General features: G+C 37.4%; 1 protein-coding gene across 3 annotated transcripts in view; it reads right to left on the reverse strand.

The window, feature by feature from the left end:
- Positions 1-12,843: 12,843 nt before the first annotated feature.
- LOC127450121 (protein naked cuticle homolog 1-like) overlaps positions 12,844-18,292 on the reverse strand; it is a 41,087-nt gene continuing 35,638 nt past the window's right edge. Inside the window, exons 8-10 of one of the 3 annotated variants that reach the window (XM_051713933.1) lie at positions 17,586-17,667; positions 17,264-17,391; positions 12,844-16,414 (exon numbers count right to left, since the gene is read on the reverse strand). In XM_051713933.1, coding sequence (XP_051569893.1) covers positions 15,909-16,414; positions 17,264-17,391; positions 17,586-17,667 — 716 coding nt within the window. In that variant the 3' untranslated portion in view covers positions 12,844-15,908. Of the gene's footprint in view, positions 16,418-17,263; positions 17,392-17,585; positions 17,668-18,292 lie in introns of all 3 variants that reach the window. The other 2 variants (XM_051713927.1, XM_051713943.1) reach the window with 2 other exon arrangements.

Raw genomic sequence — 18,292 nt, forward strand, 5'->3', positions numbered from 1 at the left:
CGTCAGAACTGAAAGTGAAAGTGGCATTGTTGAATCTTTATGAGGAAGCTGTAGACAAGTCACGACAGCGAGCATACTTCATGCCCAAATATGAAATAGAGTACAGTGCACATATGATTAGAATATTAACTGAGACTGTCCATGGTTTCGTGACTTTTTCCACGTTTTATTGTTATACAGTATGGAACAATGATTTGTTTTGAAAATTGAATTTTTCTTTTACGGAGTACTTTATGTTGTTGAGTGAAAAAAAAAAAAAAAATGGTTACTTTATAAAATTAAAGTGGGGAAAAATACAGATATATTAATTAGCCTACTTTAAATAAATAAACAAATAAATAAAATTGACCACCTTGCTTTGACTCACTTTCACAGTGGTAAAGAAGGCTGCATACCCGCATTTCACACGCTTGAGGGAGCTCTAGCATAATGTAAAATGTATTGCTTTCCCATTCTCTTTCTGTCATTTTGTTCTTAACACTATTGCAATTTGTGATACACAGGTGGGTCATTCCTACAATTTGGTGACATTTTGAGAAACAAAACATACTTTTACAAGTATCTTTATGTTTTATAATTAAAAGGACATGTTAAAAATGTTATTAGTCATACTGGTCAAGCTAAATGTCTAAATACATTTAGACGTCCATCCAGTTAAATGGGCAGGTCAGGCTGGAAAATAACAGGGTGAACAAGAACGGGGTGGACAGTCAGTGGATAAATTAGCTACTACATGGTCTGTGATTGATATCTATAGAAAACTTATATTATTATTATTTATAAAGTACATTGATGATTTATTTCTGTTAACATAAATATATTGCAATTTTAAAATTACATTAATTTCCCATATATCTTCATTTTAACCGGGTGGACATGTTATGCTTGACCACATATGAGTAATGCTACAGAATAAAATAAAACATAAATAAAACAAAAGTGTTAAAAACTTCAAATAACTAAAAACGATTTTGCTGAATGGCTAGTATGTGTGTGATGTCATTTCATAACATATATCATCATAGTATCATGACATGACATATGGTGGACAATAAACCAAGGGACACACAAAAAACCTCCACTATCAGTGTTAAAATGACACATTTACCACAAATAAATACGTTAGTGAGAGAATGTAATGCTAAACTCTTAATTGTATGGAGAAAAAAAATCCAATGATTTAACACTTATTTCTGTCAAAGATGTTTGACGTGCAGCTCTGGGGACATGAGGAAATTACACAGTGCAATAGCTGAAAAGGATTTAAATGATTTAAAATGTAAATCCAGGCCCACAGCAGTGTGTAACATTTTAGATTGTCTTAATTCTTTTTATCAAGTCTACTAAAATTGTAATGGGGTGAAATTAAACAACATAAATACCACAACTTGTACTGGGGACTTAAATGTCACCGAATTGTAGGAATGGCCCAGGCATGATAGAGAATAAATGTTAAATATTTATAGTTGTTATGTCCAGGCATAATTTTTAGTATTTGGATATTATTACCCATACAAATTTCATAACTCAACATCCATACTCAAGAAACATTTTCAGTCAATTTCAACAAAAAATTCAAATATTTTTTGATGGCTTATGTAATTAAGTGTGCAGGTAATCACAGTAAGGTAATTTTCATATTCATAAATTTCCTTTTTTCAGAGAGTACCCTGCATTTTAGTACTGTAATGGAGGTTAAGCCATTCACTAAAAAAGGGAGCAATTCAATTCAAACTTCAAATCAAAAGTTCAGTTTCAGGCTGCAGATGATGTTTGAACCACATTTTTGGCAGACATGGGACAATGGAAATCAGGTGATAGATTCAGAATATTTTAACATGGTTGGTAGTGATTGGATAATGCTGACCCATTGCTTTGAATCAGTAATAATTATGCAACTTTTTTGATGTAATGTCTGTAACGTCTCAAAAACATGAATAATCAACACTCCTGGACACATAATAAACAATCTGATAAAAAAATAAATACAAATAAATAAATACATTTTATTATTATTGTTATTATTAAGTGTTACAAGTTTCAAATCAAAAAGGGAAATGGAAAGTGCACACAGCAGTGTCTCAGGAGGTTAAAGGACAAAACTGAAATGTGTTACATTACTTTTTAAAGTTGACAAACAGACATAGAATAGAACTGAGAGAAAGGATAAAGCCCAAACTGTTTGACCATTTCAATGCACCCACCAGAGTGGTTTGTGACACTGGCCTTCGCCAAGACCTCAAAATCCACACATATTCATTGGTTGAATTTGCTTGGTGAACATAGAGTGCTGTGTGGTTTCACTTAAGGCTGTGTTGGCAAAATTGGAGACCACGATAAACAATTCTACACAAGTCAAGTCAAATCATTGGCATGATTCCAAAACAGTTGGTAAAATAAGTTCTTAAAGATTATTCATAAAGTATGTGTGAGAGAGAGACAATATGTGGTTCCTTCACTTGTCTGTCTTCGATCTACAAAATAAAAATTGTAATAATTCTTTTCATTCTTTGCTTGTTATGTAATAAATGTTTCATCTCATATTTCCATGCGTTCCGTGATTAGTTTGTCATCTTTCTTATAGGTACAGAATGTAACACTCTGAAGAGATTTAATGCCAAAAGGTATCATGTTGATTTTCCCTTCCCTTAATGTAAACGTTATTATAATATGTTGTAATTTCAGATTTTTAGACTGATGTGATTATTGATGTCATTGTCTTTGCAGATTAGTTAATGCCTCCCTTTTATTAATAATTTTCACTGCGCTTTTGAAGGTTCTGTATTGCTTAATTTTCATTAAGGTTCTCATTTCACCACAGGCAGGTCAGGTATTTATTTATAGCTGATTGAAATGGTTGCACACCAGGGATTTGTAGGTAAGGGGGTTCATACCACATTTAGCCCAGAGAACTTGAAAGGAATCTCAACTCTTTCTTAACTCTAAAATAGCCCACATATTTTCTATATGGATGAACACCAGATCTTTAAAGCTAGAGTTTCGTCTCCACTCAAACTGCCGGGCCATGTTCTCTCGCTTGAAATATTTACATTATTAAAGAAGAGGTGTTGCTTCACATCTCTTTCATCACATGAAAACTATATAGCAGTCATAAATCCATATTTCTGTCAAGCACACCTTCATGACAACACAATTTATACAACTACTGGCTTTATAAAACTATCAATTAAGATAGATTGACTCATTTTAAGAAGTTTGTCTGTCTGTTTGATCAGCCTTCAATTGTATTCAGTCTAACAATGCTTCATCACACATGCGTTGCGGAATATTGTCAGTTTCCACCCCATCACACTGTTATTCTGAAATAGCACATCAAAGAAACAGGTGAGTTGACACTGTTGGAGAGTGTGATATAAAACTCAGTGCAGTGGTGGACAATGGCTTCAAACAGACTGGGTAGGCAAGCTGGTAAGCGATGTCCTAATTGAGTCGAGTCTTGGTGAAATTGGAAGCCAATTAGTGCAGAGCTTAGAGAGATGCTCTGTCAAAAAGAAAGAGATCAAATGTCTTTCAGAGAGAAAATGGAACAAAAAAAGTGCCTGCGAGTGTGTTTGTGTGCATCTGCGACCACAGTCACCCGTGCCTTTAAGCGTGTGTTTGTGTGGTTGCTTTTTAAATTTAGTTTTAATTGACAAGAAGATTAAAGCTCACTTCTCAGGAGTTTTGAGTGTACACCTAAAAAGAGAGAGGGAGTGAGCGATAGTGGTTAAAGGAGGAGTGCAGGGCGTTGTGTGCGCCATTGAAGGTTAGCTCTGGCTCCCGCTGTGTGAGCGCTGCCTGAGATGGGCTACTTGTTGGACATTCATTATCAAACCCTGTTTGGGCCTTTCATCTGCTGCTCTGCAGAGCCCTCCACGCAAACTACAGAGGCACCTTGCAGCTTGACATCTTTCCATTCACTCTGTACCTTAAACAGCATGCTGCCACATCAAAGCAGACACAAGCCCTTTGATGTTGCAAAAATAAAGAGCCCCAATGATCTACTCAAAACCAATAGAACTTTTTGGTGCCTCACTCTTCCATACAGACTCTCTCTCTCTCTCTCTCTCTCTCTCTCTCTCTCTCTCTCTCTCTCTCTTTCTAATTTTGTTGGCCTCTGATAGGCTTCATCAGAGTTTGGGGAAGGTGAGGTTGGATAACCAAGGCTAAATATATGAATAAATAAATAAATAAATTAATTAAAAAAGAAAGAAAGAAAGACAATATACCATTATATATGTAAACAAAATTTTAAAAGCATGTACATATGGAATTACAATAACAAGGACAACATGTAATGTCAGATGCAAATAAGCATAATAATTGGACTGTATTTCAATTAGACTCACATACATCCTTACAGTAGTGTAGTCTAGGGCTTATGCAGACATATGCCGTATGCCCACTTAACTTTCTATGGATTTTGCGTATGCTCACCTAAAATGAGTGATAATACGTATGACCGCCAGAGCAACGAGCAGGCTTATGACCAGTAACTTTTCAGTCTACTGAGGTGGCCACAGCACCGTTGAGTGAATTGTGTGTATTTATGGAGTGGAAGCACAACTGAAGGCATGGACAAGATAGACAGTCCGACTCAGCTGACCAACCAATCAGAATGTTCATTTCAGACGCGATTTGATATTTGCTAAGCAATTATATTTTCCATTTCAGTAAGGGGCAGAACATTTCTAGCTTGTACAGTGAAATGCTGAATGTGGCAGGAGCACTGGAGTCACCATTATTTGTGCTGTATATTTACTTTACTGTTAACATGCTAAACGTAAAAATAGTTATGCATTTAAATAAATTCATTAAATTAACTTATGCTATTAAAATTGTAAAAATACTGCATGTCACTGCACTCGTTCTAATTTTAAATGCTGTTAGCAGGTGCTGGACCAGTTGACTAGTTTGTCCCATATTTATATCAAATGTCATTTTTCTTTCTGCCTTTTACTGCTGTCACTGGTGCCTTTTTCTCATGATATTGCAATTAATAGTTCTAAGTTGGAGTTCTAATGTATATTGTAATATAAGTTGTTAAAGTTAACATTACACACTTATATTACATACTTACATACAGTATATTATTGTTATTTTATTCACAGTATGCCCACCTCTTTGGTCACTAATATACCACTGCATCCTTATATCAGCGCTTTGTAAATGCCATGTGTTTATCCTGATTGTACTTAGTGGAAAACATCTACACTACCCCGTCTATGAATCAAATCATGGCAAAATACCATAAGTGGCAATTTTTCAGAGCTCAAGCCCAGTCCTGGGCTTGAGCCCATCCCGTCATGGACAGCACGCCAAATACGTTTACCTTAATTCGCTCCAGAACTACAGTATATGAACCAGTGAACTTGTGAAATGAAAGATTTAAAAAATATGCCTCCGCTATCCAGTGCTGTGTGAGCTTAAAGTTGACAAGTTAATACCAAGCGGTGTTTGGTAAATTACTCAAAAAGTAATCTGCTACAAATTAATTCTCTAAAACAGTAATCAGATTACTTTGATGATTACTTAATTGAAATTAATCACATTACTAATTACTTTTATGTTACTTTCTAAAACACCTTTCTGCATAACAATTTCAAAATAAATTTCTATATTTTCTCCTTGTTCATTGTTATACACAAGTCATACTCTCAGCACCACACGTTTATGCTATACAATGACTCGTTAGAGACTCTTCAGCTGTGACAGCAATGCAAACAGACGTACATATGAATATAATTTAGTTTTAAATGTATTCTACATAAAATTGTGTATTAGAAAATGTGTAGTAATGTACTTAAAATTAATTAAATTAATTGAAAGTCAGTAACTGTAATCTAATTATAATCATTTAATGTAATGTGTTATACTACTTTTTGACTAAAAGTATTTAGTAACGAATTACTTTATAATTGGATTACACCAAAGAAAATACAGAGTTCCGAACCCCAAAAAAGAAAATCTGCTAAACTTCAACAAATTTAATCAAATGAATCAGTGGTTTACTGTGGAGAAACAAGTTTGTTCAAAAAGTTAAAAAAAAAACGAGTATTTAAGTATTTAATGTGATATCATTAAGAAAGGAAAACTGGGGGGGCCTGGGAAGCTTAGTGGTAAAAGACGCTGGCTACCACCCCTGGAGTTCGTTAGTTCGCTAGCTCGAATCCCAGGGCATGCTGAGTGACTCCAGCCAGGTCTCTTAAGCAACCAAATTGACCTGTTTGCTAGGGAGGGTTGACTCACATGCGGTAACCTCCTCGTGGTCACCATAATGTGGTTTGTTCTCAGTGGGGCACGTGGTGAGTTGAGCGTGGATGCCGCGGTGGATGGCGTGAAGCCTCCACACATGCTATGTCTCTGTGGCAACGCGCTCAACAAGCCACGTGATAAGATGCGTGGGTTGACAGTCTTAGATGCGGAGGCAGCTGGGATTTGTCCTCCACCACCCAGATTGAGGTGAATCACTACGCAACCACAAGGACTTAAAAGCGCATTGGGAATTGGGCATTCCTAATTGGGTGAAAAAGGGGAAAAATGTATTCTGAATTTAGTGAATTTTTGAGTGGTCTGTGATGACAAGCATTTTACAAAAACATTTTAAATATACACAGTGTCATGCAAGAATGTGTACATCTGAGACCAATCTGGAGCAGTAGTTCTGATTTAGATCCCATGTGATGTAGACATTTGCAGCTCTGCTTGTAGTGCAGAGCAGTGTGTGAGACAGTAAGCTAAGCAAAACAAATTCTGTAAACTAAGAGAACTATAGACTACTCCATTTAAACTTACCAGTTCTCTAAAACTGAGCAAAATTAACACAGTGAACTAGAAATAAATAGCACAAAACTGGATTCCATGGTCCCATCTTGGTACTTTTTTAATGCAAAACCTTCTAAGATATAGAAAAAAAAGGTGGACTCGTGGACCTAGACAGTGGGTTAACGGTGTAGTCAGAAGGTTAGTGAGGTTAAAGTTGACACCTTCTTGCTGAGACCTCAAGGAGATCAACATACGCCGCAGAGTCTTAGGACTGGTTCATCAGGAACTCCAGAAGAGCAGGTGATTAAGGGGGGAACACTGGAGTCACAGAAGGATCATGCAGCTCTAGAGGAATCACAGGATATTTAGGAGGACATACTAAAGACTTGAGATATGCAGGTGACTCAGGAAAGATCCCTGCAGACTTTGAGAAAGCAAGTGGCTCCAGAGGAATAGAAGAAAAAAGAGACCATGTGAAAAAACATAATCAGAGGGATAGTTTGGATTCAATAAACTGAGATGCAATGTCTCTGTTAAGATTTGTTTATTAGTTAGGATTTGTTGGAGCACTTGCTCGTCTTTACTAACTGTAGCTCCTTGGTTCAAGCTAAATGAAGGGGAGCTCCCTTGGCAGGGTCCATAGCTTGGTTTTGCTGTGATAAAGGGTGTTACAACTGTGAGACTGGAACCCTGGCTTCAGCAAAGTAACTAATCTCTGGACTAGCAAACAAGACTGGAGGGTTTCTCCTACTCAACTGCAGATAGGGTAAACACAATGGCTTGAGATGTGCCGATCAAACTACTTCACCTGAAGACCACTGTCTCAGGGACCAGGGCAACTCCAAAACTGAACAAAACAAAAAAAAGGGTGGAACTTTAAAAAGCAATACTTAGGTGTAACTATTTAAAGCAAAAAATAAAAATAAAATGTGGACAGTTATGAGTTCCTGTAGCTCAACTGGTAGAGCATGGCAACACAAAGATCATGAGATCACATTGCATGCACTGTAAGTCCCTTTGGATAAAAGTGTCTGCCAAATGCATAAATGTAAATGTATATTAGTACCAGACATATGACTCAGTGAACATATGACTCAATATATGGCACTATCTAGTGGCTGAACTAACACTCCTTCTAGTGGAGGTCTATGGTTATAGAGATTTAACTCAAAGTATGGTGTCCCAGGGGTGTACAACACAACCAAATTAGTCAAACAAAAAAAGCAAATTAATTTATAAAAATGCTATACTAATTTTTCCTGAAGTCAATGCTCGAAGTGGGAAGACACCTGTATGCATACCGGCCCACTCTATAAAGTATTCTGGACAACGCATAACTGGTTGGGTAGAACTCATTTTGCATATAACTTTATCAACAATTGCAAAATACCAATTTATATTCAAAAAGACATTTCTAGTATACATGGAGTCTCTTCGGTTTGAATTTCCACAATGGAAACTATGGAAACGTGTTGACCACTGAACTTCTCTTGTGAGTGACTTGCAGGGTTTCGAGCAACCGAAAAAAAAAAAAAAAGACATGCATTGACTGAGTTAGCCACATGACTTAAAATGTTTGTTTTTTTAAATGATAAACTTTCTGTTAATTTCATTGTGTTTGTGGATAAATTGTGTTGTGTTGTGTTGCTGCTTGATTTAGTTGTGCTGTGAATTAATTTTCTTGTGTTGTGGCTTAATTCTGTGTTTTGTGGCTTATTTCTGCAGTGTTTTCAGCTTTTAATTGCTTTGCAAATTTGGTTGTTTTGCACCACTGGGTAACTGTATTAAAGGCTTGGAATATCACTGTATGGGCTGACCTGGCTACACTTTTTTCAGCACACATAAATACTTCCAATAGATCAACTGAACTGACATTTAACTTTACACAACACTCTCATACATAGCACTCGCATCGTGTCAAGCATTCAGTCATGACTTCTCAATCTCTCAGCTTTTCGTTTCTTTTTCGCTTTCAAACATGTCACATTTTATTTCAGTGTTAATTTATGATCTTAAATGCCATAATTAAAGGGGTCTTGGTAAAAAATAAATAATAATAAAAAAAAACACTCTCAAGCATTTTCTCTTTCCTTTCCTCTCTCTTTCTCACTCCCCTTCTAAATAATTCACTACAGTTCATTAGCCCTTGGGTCTCTGTCTTTAAAATGTCTCTCATCTTCCCACACAACCTCAGAGAATAATTACACATAGTAATCACACTATACCCAACAAAATTGGCTGAAGCGGAGACAGTTTTGTCTTTTATGACAGAGCAATCAGTGCAAAAACGTTATTACAAACAGTTGAGATGTATCTTAAAGTCTTTCCAATTGGCGTAAAAGATGTCGGAAAGGAGTATTAGCAGGTCTAAACCTCTTCTGCTTATCAGTCTGTTAAATAGCATAAACGCATGAATTTTTTTTTCATCAGCTTCATATGATTTATCCAAACTACATAACATACCCAAAACCCATTTTTCAGTTCTATTGACATTTTTAAGCAACATTTCAACATATGGATGCAGTCACAGAAAGGCCTAAAATCTATTTTATTCATTTAGTATTTTATAGCCTATTTGCTCACTCCTTAAATTTAGAGAAAACACACCAACACACATACCAAGACAATACATAGCACTGTGCACTGATAGGCATATGCAGCCAGGCACATAAAGACCAATGTTCACATTCGCCATCTTTCTCCATCTCCCTCTCCCCCGTCACACGTGCCCTTATCATGATTACAACATGGCGCTCTTAATCACAATGACTGTTATCTCGTCATGCCCTTAACACAATGATGTGGTGCAAATGTCAACAGGGCATTGAGACCTTGAGTGCTATAAACAGACCTCAAAGACAGATAGAGGAAATGTGAACTTTAGCCCTCTGTTAGCTTCTTTCCTTGTTCAATGAACTTGACAGTTATTGAAGTGCTTTATTTTTGCCCTTCTTCTCTCACATAAAAGCATGCCACACCAATTAGCTTTAATTCCTTTTTTTTCCCCCTTTTTTCTTTTCATGCTATCAAGCCCGCAGAAAGAGCTATATTCCAATCATTTGCATTATCCAGAGAATCTGCTTTGAAGTTGTTAGATACTGTAAGAAAAAGGGCTCCACTTATCCTCCAGAAAAAAAATAATAAAGAAAAAAAAAGTTCAAAGCCTCTAAATACTCTGGAACAGATGTACATTATCATTGGATTTGCGTTTTCGCCTCTTTGCTCCTGTATGGGTAATAGTGTAATGTGTAGTTGCGTGTCCCTCACATCCTCTGTGTTTAGCATCTCCTCTCAACAGAAGCTTGCACCCCACTGGGCCAATCCACACTTCAAAGCACTGTGTCTATCTACAGGAGACAAAGCACCCTCCACACATATGGAAGCAGCCTCCTCACTCATGCTTGAGTCAATAGCTTCATATGCTCGCTCGCTCGCTCTCTGTCTGTGTTTTTGTGACACAGAGATACGGCTCTTTCCCACCTACACCCTCACCATGCAAATCCAGCATCCAATATGAATCTGGTGTCACTTTTATATGCATGTTAAAACGTTTGTTGAGAAAGTATTTGTGTTCTTTGAGGAGAAAGAGTGCTTGGAGAAGAGGAAGTCTTGGAAGAAGGAAGGTAGATGTAAACACTCTGCAGGGATTTCATTGTAATTCGAATGCATTTCTTTGTATACTTCTGGTGTAGACCATACTGGCACATGAAAAAAGCTGTCCTGTCTTGGCTGAATATTCAAGGGAATTTTCCTGGTCATCAGATAGAGGTATTTTCTTACAGTATGTCCCAACTCTAATTTGTAAGCAGTGGATTTTGTGGATCCATACACTAAGACCTTACATCCTTTTACTTCTGTACATACCTAGGTTGAGTACCATAATGCTTGGAAATATTGTTGCTCAGCTTTAGCTCAAAAAAGGAACCAATTAAATGTGGAGGGTCTATGATTAATAAACTAAAGTTTTGGAGGATTTCAGTACTTTTGTGTGTCCATGTTTATAAGAACAGCAGTATGCAGTGTCTCACTCTGTGTGAGGCACATGTGTCAAAGCGGAGTCATGCAGTGTGATCGAAGGGCTGGACCGCAGCTGTGGAAAATATCTGAAGCACCAGGCATGCAGACAACACAGATTAACAGCGATGCACACATATGCATGCAAAAGCGCACATGTGCATGTCCATGTACGCTCTAAAGCAAAAACCAATCTTCACAGACAGCCATGAAGCAGTATACACTCACTGAGCACTTTATTAGCAACACCTGTACACCTACTTATTCATGTGATTATCTAATCAGCCAATCGTGTGACAGCAGTGCAATGCATAAATCATTCAGATACGGGTCAGGAGCTTCAGTTAATGTTCACATCAACCATCAGAATGGGGGAAAAATAGATTTCAGTGATTTAGACCATGGCATGATTGCTGGTGCCAGACGGGCTGGTTTGAGTATTTCTGTAACTGCTGATCTCCTGGGATTTTCAGTCTCTAGAGCAGGGATGGGCAACTGGCGGCCCGCGGGCCTTATACGGCCCTCTGTATCGTTGAATAAGGCCCGTCGGACAAGACTGAGGATTTCTTTTATTTCTTTGAAAAAGGGATTATGTAAAGATTGCATTCAGTTTTTGATGTTATTACAACAATTGACCAGAAGAGGTTGCTTGTTCTTAGCAGACCTGATGATCACTGTAGGATTCTAGCATGCAACATATTACACTTGTTCATAATTTATAAGTTAAATTAAGCTAAATTTTACTTCAGATTGTCAGCGACATAGTGAGCGCTGTACGCAGGTGGAACCCATGTCTTTTGTTTGCCTGGATACGAAATCTGTCATTAAAGATTTTAATGTGATTCCCAAATACACCATTGATCAAATGATCAAAGAGGCGTACAGTATGAGAGATACATACACCTGAGCTGCTCTCCTCACAGATGTAAAGGGTAAATAAAATACAAGGGTAAAAGTCATCAAACGTTTTACGTAATCCGTGACAGTGCGGGAATCACCAAAGACATCTAATGCTGTTTCGCTCGTGCTTGTGAAAAACGAAAAAGTTGTTATAAGAGGGAGAAACTTTGAAGAAATTGGCGATTGAAATGCCTGTCTGATTGTTGTAAAGTCTTGCGAATAGAGAGAATGTTCTCTGATGCATGGGACTGTTCGGTCCATGCCTGTAATGTTGTGGTGCTGAAATGTTTTGTATTAATGCACTGAAATGTTATGTTCTTATATCCAGTATTGTTATTGATGATAATATTTAGATTTGAACTAATACCTGTCAGCTGTTTTATGAGGTGGGGTTGAAAATGTTGTCTGTTCATTTGTGAGTTTGTCTGTTGCAAATGTAGACAATGCAAATAAGATGAATTTTCTTGAAAATGTAAGCCTGAAGTATATTGCTTGTCAATTGAACATGAATTTGTGAACGGCATGTTTTAGTAAAAACGCGAGTTACAAAATAATTATATTAGTTTTTATAAATATTGTTAAATAAAAATGTTAATATAGGTAACAAAAGTTTAAAAGAACATTGCATTAGTTGTGCATAGATTACCCACAGTAATGAGGAAACTGAGTAAAGGGGTGAACATTGTTAGAGTGCGGATTTGTAATCCGGCCCCTTGGTGGAATGGAGAAAAAATGTTGGCCCTCGCCCCCTTCAAAGTTGCCCATTCCTGCTCTAGAGTTTCCTCAGAATGTTGCCAAAAACAAAAAAAAAACATCCAATAAACAGCAGTTCTGTGGATGGAAATGCCTTGTTGATGAGAGAGGTCAACGGTGAATGGCCAGACTGGTTCGAGCTGACAGAAAGGCTACGGTAACTCAGATAAGCACTCTGTGCAATTGTAGTGAGTAGAATAGCATCTCAGAATACACAACACATCAAACCTTGAGGTGGATGGGCTACAACAGTAGAAGACCACGTCGAGCACTTTATTAGGACCATACTGTGAGTGTATATGTTTGCATGCAAAAGAAACTATCATGCATCAGAAAGATCCTCAAAACTGGCATATAGGTTGCATCATGCATCAATAATCAAAGCCACACAGTCAACAAGCAACAGTTCAGCTTTTAATGAAAGGTCTTCTCTTGGCACAGGTCTGCTATCAAATAAATAAAGCAAGTATTTCCATCCATCTACAGTATATAAACTAAACAAAAAGCATCGAAAATTATTTAGAAAAGTCACAAATTATCTGTTGCCTAGTGTTTGTGTGTGGCATGAAATGCAACCACGTAGTGTTCTTTATATACAAGCACCTCCATTTAACACTTTCAGTGAGTCTGAGAGAGTGTGTTCTCCTACACACTCAATCACAATAACAAAAGCACATTAGAAATAATTAAATGTTATAAGTACAAACGACACTGGTCAAAATCATCCAGATAAATAGCGCAAAACCCAAACATACTGATATCACCATAGCAGTCCATTCATGTCGTATTTACATCAGGCCAAAAATGATTATATCAGACATTTAAACAACATTAGAGTGGAAATTAGGAATAAAGATAGAGAGGAATCTGTTAAACACTGCAGCATATTAATGACTTAAAAACTCTACTCTAAATGGATCGATGTCACACTTTCTTGAAATTATGGGGTTTCTTTTAGCAGCAATTTAGTACGGTTAAAATGATCTAAGTCCACACATGCATGTGCATTTGAAATAGCAGCACATAACATCTTGTGCTGTAAGGAGAGTGAGAATGAGAAAGATGGGTGAAGTGGGGTGTGCTTAACTCCATACCATACATTCATTCCACAGCAATGGCAAGATTGAGAGAAGGTCAAGTGTCACTAACTTACTAGTTGTGATGAGACCACCCTGAAGGTGCAGGTGGGTTGTGTAGAGTGTAGTTTAGTGTGATGCTCTCACATTTCCACCCTCCTCCTGAGCAGAGTAGTAATCCACTCACTCTTCACATATCAGGAAGGTTTAACAGCACTTTAGCATTTATTAAAGTGTAAGTGTCAGACTCCTACTAGATGGAACAAAGTACATTTTCAATATTCGTACGCATGTTTCTGTAAGGGATGCAGCTAAGATGTAAAACATCTATCATACCTTACACCTGGTGATAGCTTTAACACACACCTGGTCACCACCTGGGTATGGAAGAGGGCTTCTCCGTCTCATAACCTTGCTTAGTGCTGGTTTCAAACACAAACACACACACACACACACACACACACACACACACACACACACACTCATTAACTCTCTGACAGTGGGGTATTGATGAGTTATGGGAGGACTGGAGACTCCTAGGCGGCTATACTGTCATCCAGCACCTAAGGAATGAGACAGCTGCCACACACACACACACACACATACACACACACACACACACACCCTCACTGTATGTGACTTGGATTCCATCAAACATTAAATAGACTCATAATGTACTATTTAAATGCTATTTAAAAACTGCTGCGGGAAATAGATGAACTCCAGATAAACCAAACTTGTTTTCTTGCTACACATCTTATTGTTGCCAATACTTAGTGAGCTAAAGGCACTATAATACTGTCTACAGTGTCCTAATTCATTTTGAGGACATATTCTTGGATTCAAAAGATTTCTGACAAAAATTGAAGCTCTCAAATTGCATCAAAATATCCTTATAGTGCAGTGCTTTACAGCTCCCTTCAAATCAAATTATACTGTTAGACTGTGTCATCAAGACTCAATGATTAACTAATGAGAAAAGATCCTGAGAAAAGATAGTACTAATCTTTCCTTGGCAGAACCAATTCTTTTTCACTTTACAAAGTCAAAATATGTGAACTTTATAACTGTCTTATGACTTGCTGATCTGATAACAGGGGAAAGCTGAAACCACGACTAAACAAGCAGAAGATGCAATATAAGGTATAATATTGTTTCATACAATATAAACTATATTCAAAACGTTTTCCAAACATTTGATTAGACCCATTTTAACTTGTCATAAACCTGGCAGGAATACATTTTTTAAATAAATTATTTTTAACAAACTTCAGAACATGATCATCAGAAGATCTCATATTGTAGATACACATAGTTAAACTATAAATTCTGATACCTAGTGGTCTTACAATGCAATTAGCTTACAGTTAAGGGGACAGAAAAAAAAAAATCAATAATAAAACAAATACATCAGTAATAAAGCTTACAATATATTTAAATCCAGTTCATCTTGACAACATATTTCACGGCATAACTGCAGATTGGTGGCATATTAGAATAGACAGAAAAATAAAATCTGAATGATAAAAATTATGTTAATAATACCGATAATCATAATAATACTAGAGGTAGCAGCTGATTATGATGTTCTGTTTTCTTCATGTAGATTGGTAGAGTGTAGTTCTGGTACTTTCCTTCGACAAGTCCTGAATGTTGGAGTGTCTTTACTGGCTCTGTCTGTACATGTGTCCTGTATTGCATTTAAAGGTGTTGTTTCAGATCTGTTCTTTTGGGTAAAGTTCTTCAAAGGTAAAGTGTCTCAAATGCAATGGCACAACAAGTGCTTTTCAAGTGGTCTTCAGTGGGGAAAAAAACACAGGATAAGTATAAAAAAAACACATTAGGCACACATAGATGCGTACATTCACGCACACGCATGTACACACGCACACACACACAAATAGACTTTTAGTGAAAATTTCCAAACCAAGTAAATGTATTCCTTCAAAAGTAGTTTGACAACTCAGAGTTCTTCATTTAACACAACTGACCACCATTTCAACCTCAGTGGGCATTGAGCCATTCATACAGATTTTCAGATAAGCATTGAGAGAGGGAGATGCAAAGAGACAGAAAGAGTAAGAGAGAGAGAGAGAGAGAGAGAGAGAAAGGAGAGACAGAGCCCTTACTTAGTTCGTAAATCTGTCCAAAGCCCCTGCTCTCAAAGACAGGACTGAATACATGAGCACACACTCAAACATACAGACCACCTGTACACACAATCTTCACACACACACACATTTATATATACAGATGCACACACATACCGACACACAGTCTGTCGGCATGATTATGATGCCTTCTGTCCTTCTCAGCCTTAAGTTGGCCATTTCATGTGTTTCTTCTTATCTATATCCTATAAGTATGTGCCTGTGTGACACTGTTTGACTGAACATCTCTTCAGGACTGATAGAAGTGATGGTAGTGATGATGATGTTCATGATGGTGATGATGCTCATGCCGCTGGACCACCTGAGCTAGTCCTCCTTCATACAGCATCAGACTGGGCAGATCCCTCACGTGTTCTTTCTCCACTACTGGACCGGACGTCACGGTCGGGCCCATAGCCCGATAGTGGAGCCCTTCTTTAGGCCTCTGTTTGTGTCGTCGGTACGGTCCTGAGCTTTGGTGTGGAGGGGTCTGACTGGGCACTGCTGGGGGAGGGGGTGCTCCTCTTTTCATCAACCGACCAGCGGAGGCCTGAGCAGGTGGGGTACGGTGTGTTTTGGGGGAATGGAATGTGTGTGTGTGCTGGGTGAGGAGGGCAGGATTCTCAGTTGAGATAGTCTGTAAACGCCGATGGTGAGCGGGGTAAGCGTGGCCATTCTCGGGTTCGTGAGAACGAGAGCGTGTTTGATTGGATGACCGGGTGGCTTGGTTGGGTTTTGTTGGCTCTGTGGCAGGAGCTGCTAGAAAAAGAACAAAAATTATTATTTTAAGGGTTATTTTTATGAACATTATTAAAACAAACATTTACCACAAAGTATAATGAAAACAAATTGTTATGAAATTGCTATTCTTAAGAATAACTGGAAGGCAAAGTGAAATCTTACAATAAACACTGCAATATAAAGCATACTTTACATAATTTATGATTGACAAAAACTGAAAAAACTTGACATTTTCTAGAAATAATATGTCTATTCTAATAAGAAATATGGGTCTATTGGCACATCCCCACATGCAACACTTCAAATATGAGGAAAGGTTTGCTGTTGTCCTTTTCAAATCTATTTTGTATTAGTTGCTGTTAAGGATTCTCTGGAATGTGTAGGCGTTTAGTGATCCAGTAAATAAACAGCCCAAAAACGAGTGTGAGTTTCCCACTGTCCTACCAAAAATTGACTCTCAATTCCCAGCACCTCAGAATTGATTATTTTTGTAATCATCTCCATTCCTTACCACTAGTGCCACCAAACAGAATTGCAAAAATAGATATTGTTTTCAAAAAGCTGTTCTGGATATTGCCCATGGCTGATGATGATCGAACAAACAGCTAGTACTGCCTCAAACTCATGCCACTGGTTGAGTCAATGTTGAAGTCAGATGCTTACACAGAGCAAATATTTTACATCGCCAGAGACACAGGGTTAACCGTTTCAGCCTATAAATTGCTTCCATATTGTTGTCTCTGTATATTAAGCTGGGATAGGAGAAAGTATTATAACATTGAGAAAGTTTCACACTTCAGATTTAAGTTTAGATCATGTGGAGAATGTACTGGATCCATTAACTCCCTTTGATGAAGATCTCACCTGTTCCAAAGCGAGAAGTGTAGTTTTCAATGCCGGCTAGGTCAAGATAATGGTTTCTTCTCTCCAAGTTCTCATCTACACAATGTCGCTGGCAGCCCTGCTGGTTGTGGTGGTCACCATGGTAACGCCTAATACAACAGCATCATGTCCTGACTGCATCATTGCTCACTTTTATATAAATTTCTTTCAAATGTAATCTTTGACATGCTCTTTTGAAGCATAGCTGTAATAACTTTAGCAGTTTTATACAACAATGAAAGATATTAATGAGTGAAATTGACTGTAAAGATAATGTGGCCTGTTGATAAAGCTTCTTACATACCTAAAAAAAACTTTTGACTTTTTGTCTGAAGTTTTGAAGTTCCCAATGCACTTTTCCCCCTTTTGTCTGGGATGGGGAGTATCTAGGTGGGACAGAAAGAGAAAGAGGGGGACTTTATCAAAGAGTATGGCGTTTAGTTGTACAGCATCACACACACGCCCACACACTACAGCAGCTTTAAAGACCAACTGAAATAAAAAAAAAATTAAACCTTTGTTCACCGTTTGTTTTTGTTTTTTTACTTTGAAGGTTCATAAAGAAGAAAAAACAACAATGCTTAATTTATTCTATTTTGAACCTCAGGCCTCATATAAATCTAAAAAACACACAAACACTTGTGAATTTGCATGAAGAGAGTGGCTGTTTTCAAAGAGACTTCTCTTTCAAATACATGAAGGGTATAAATAGCACAAATGACAGCACTAAACAAACAGAAACAGTTCTCTTTCTTCAAAGTTCTTTCTTCTCAACATCACATTCTTTTTTTAAAAGTAACAGCTGAAGTTAAGGCTAAATGTGGATTTATTTATTTTCCAAAAAGCCAAAGAGAGTAATACAGAGAAGAATTTCAGAGAGGAATAAGATAGTTTCCAAAAGTAATGAGCTGTATTGTCTGTCTCTCTCGTCTACATTCTGTTATCATTCCTGCCTTTGACTATGAACTCAACTTACAGGAGATACAATGACAAGACAAGAGACAGGGCAGC

The sequence above is a fragment of the Myxocyprinus asiaticus genome, chromosome 2, assembly GCF_019703515.2.
Source record: "Myxocyprinus asiaticus isolate MX2 ecotype Aquarium Trade chromosome 2, UBuf_Myxa_2, whole genome shotgun sequence".
Classification (NCBI taxonomy): Eukaryota; Metazoa; Chordata; class Actinopteri; order Cypriniformes; family Catostomidae; genus Myxocyprinus; species Myxocyprinus asiaticus.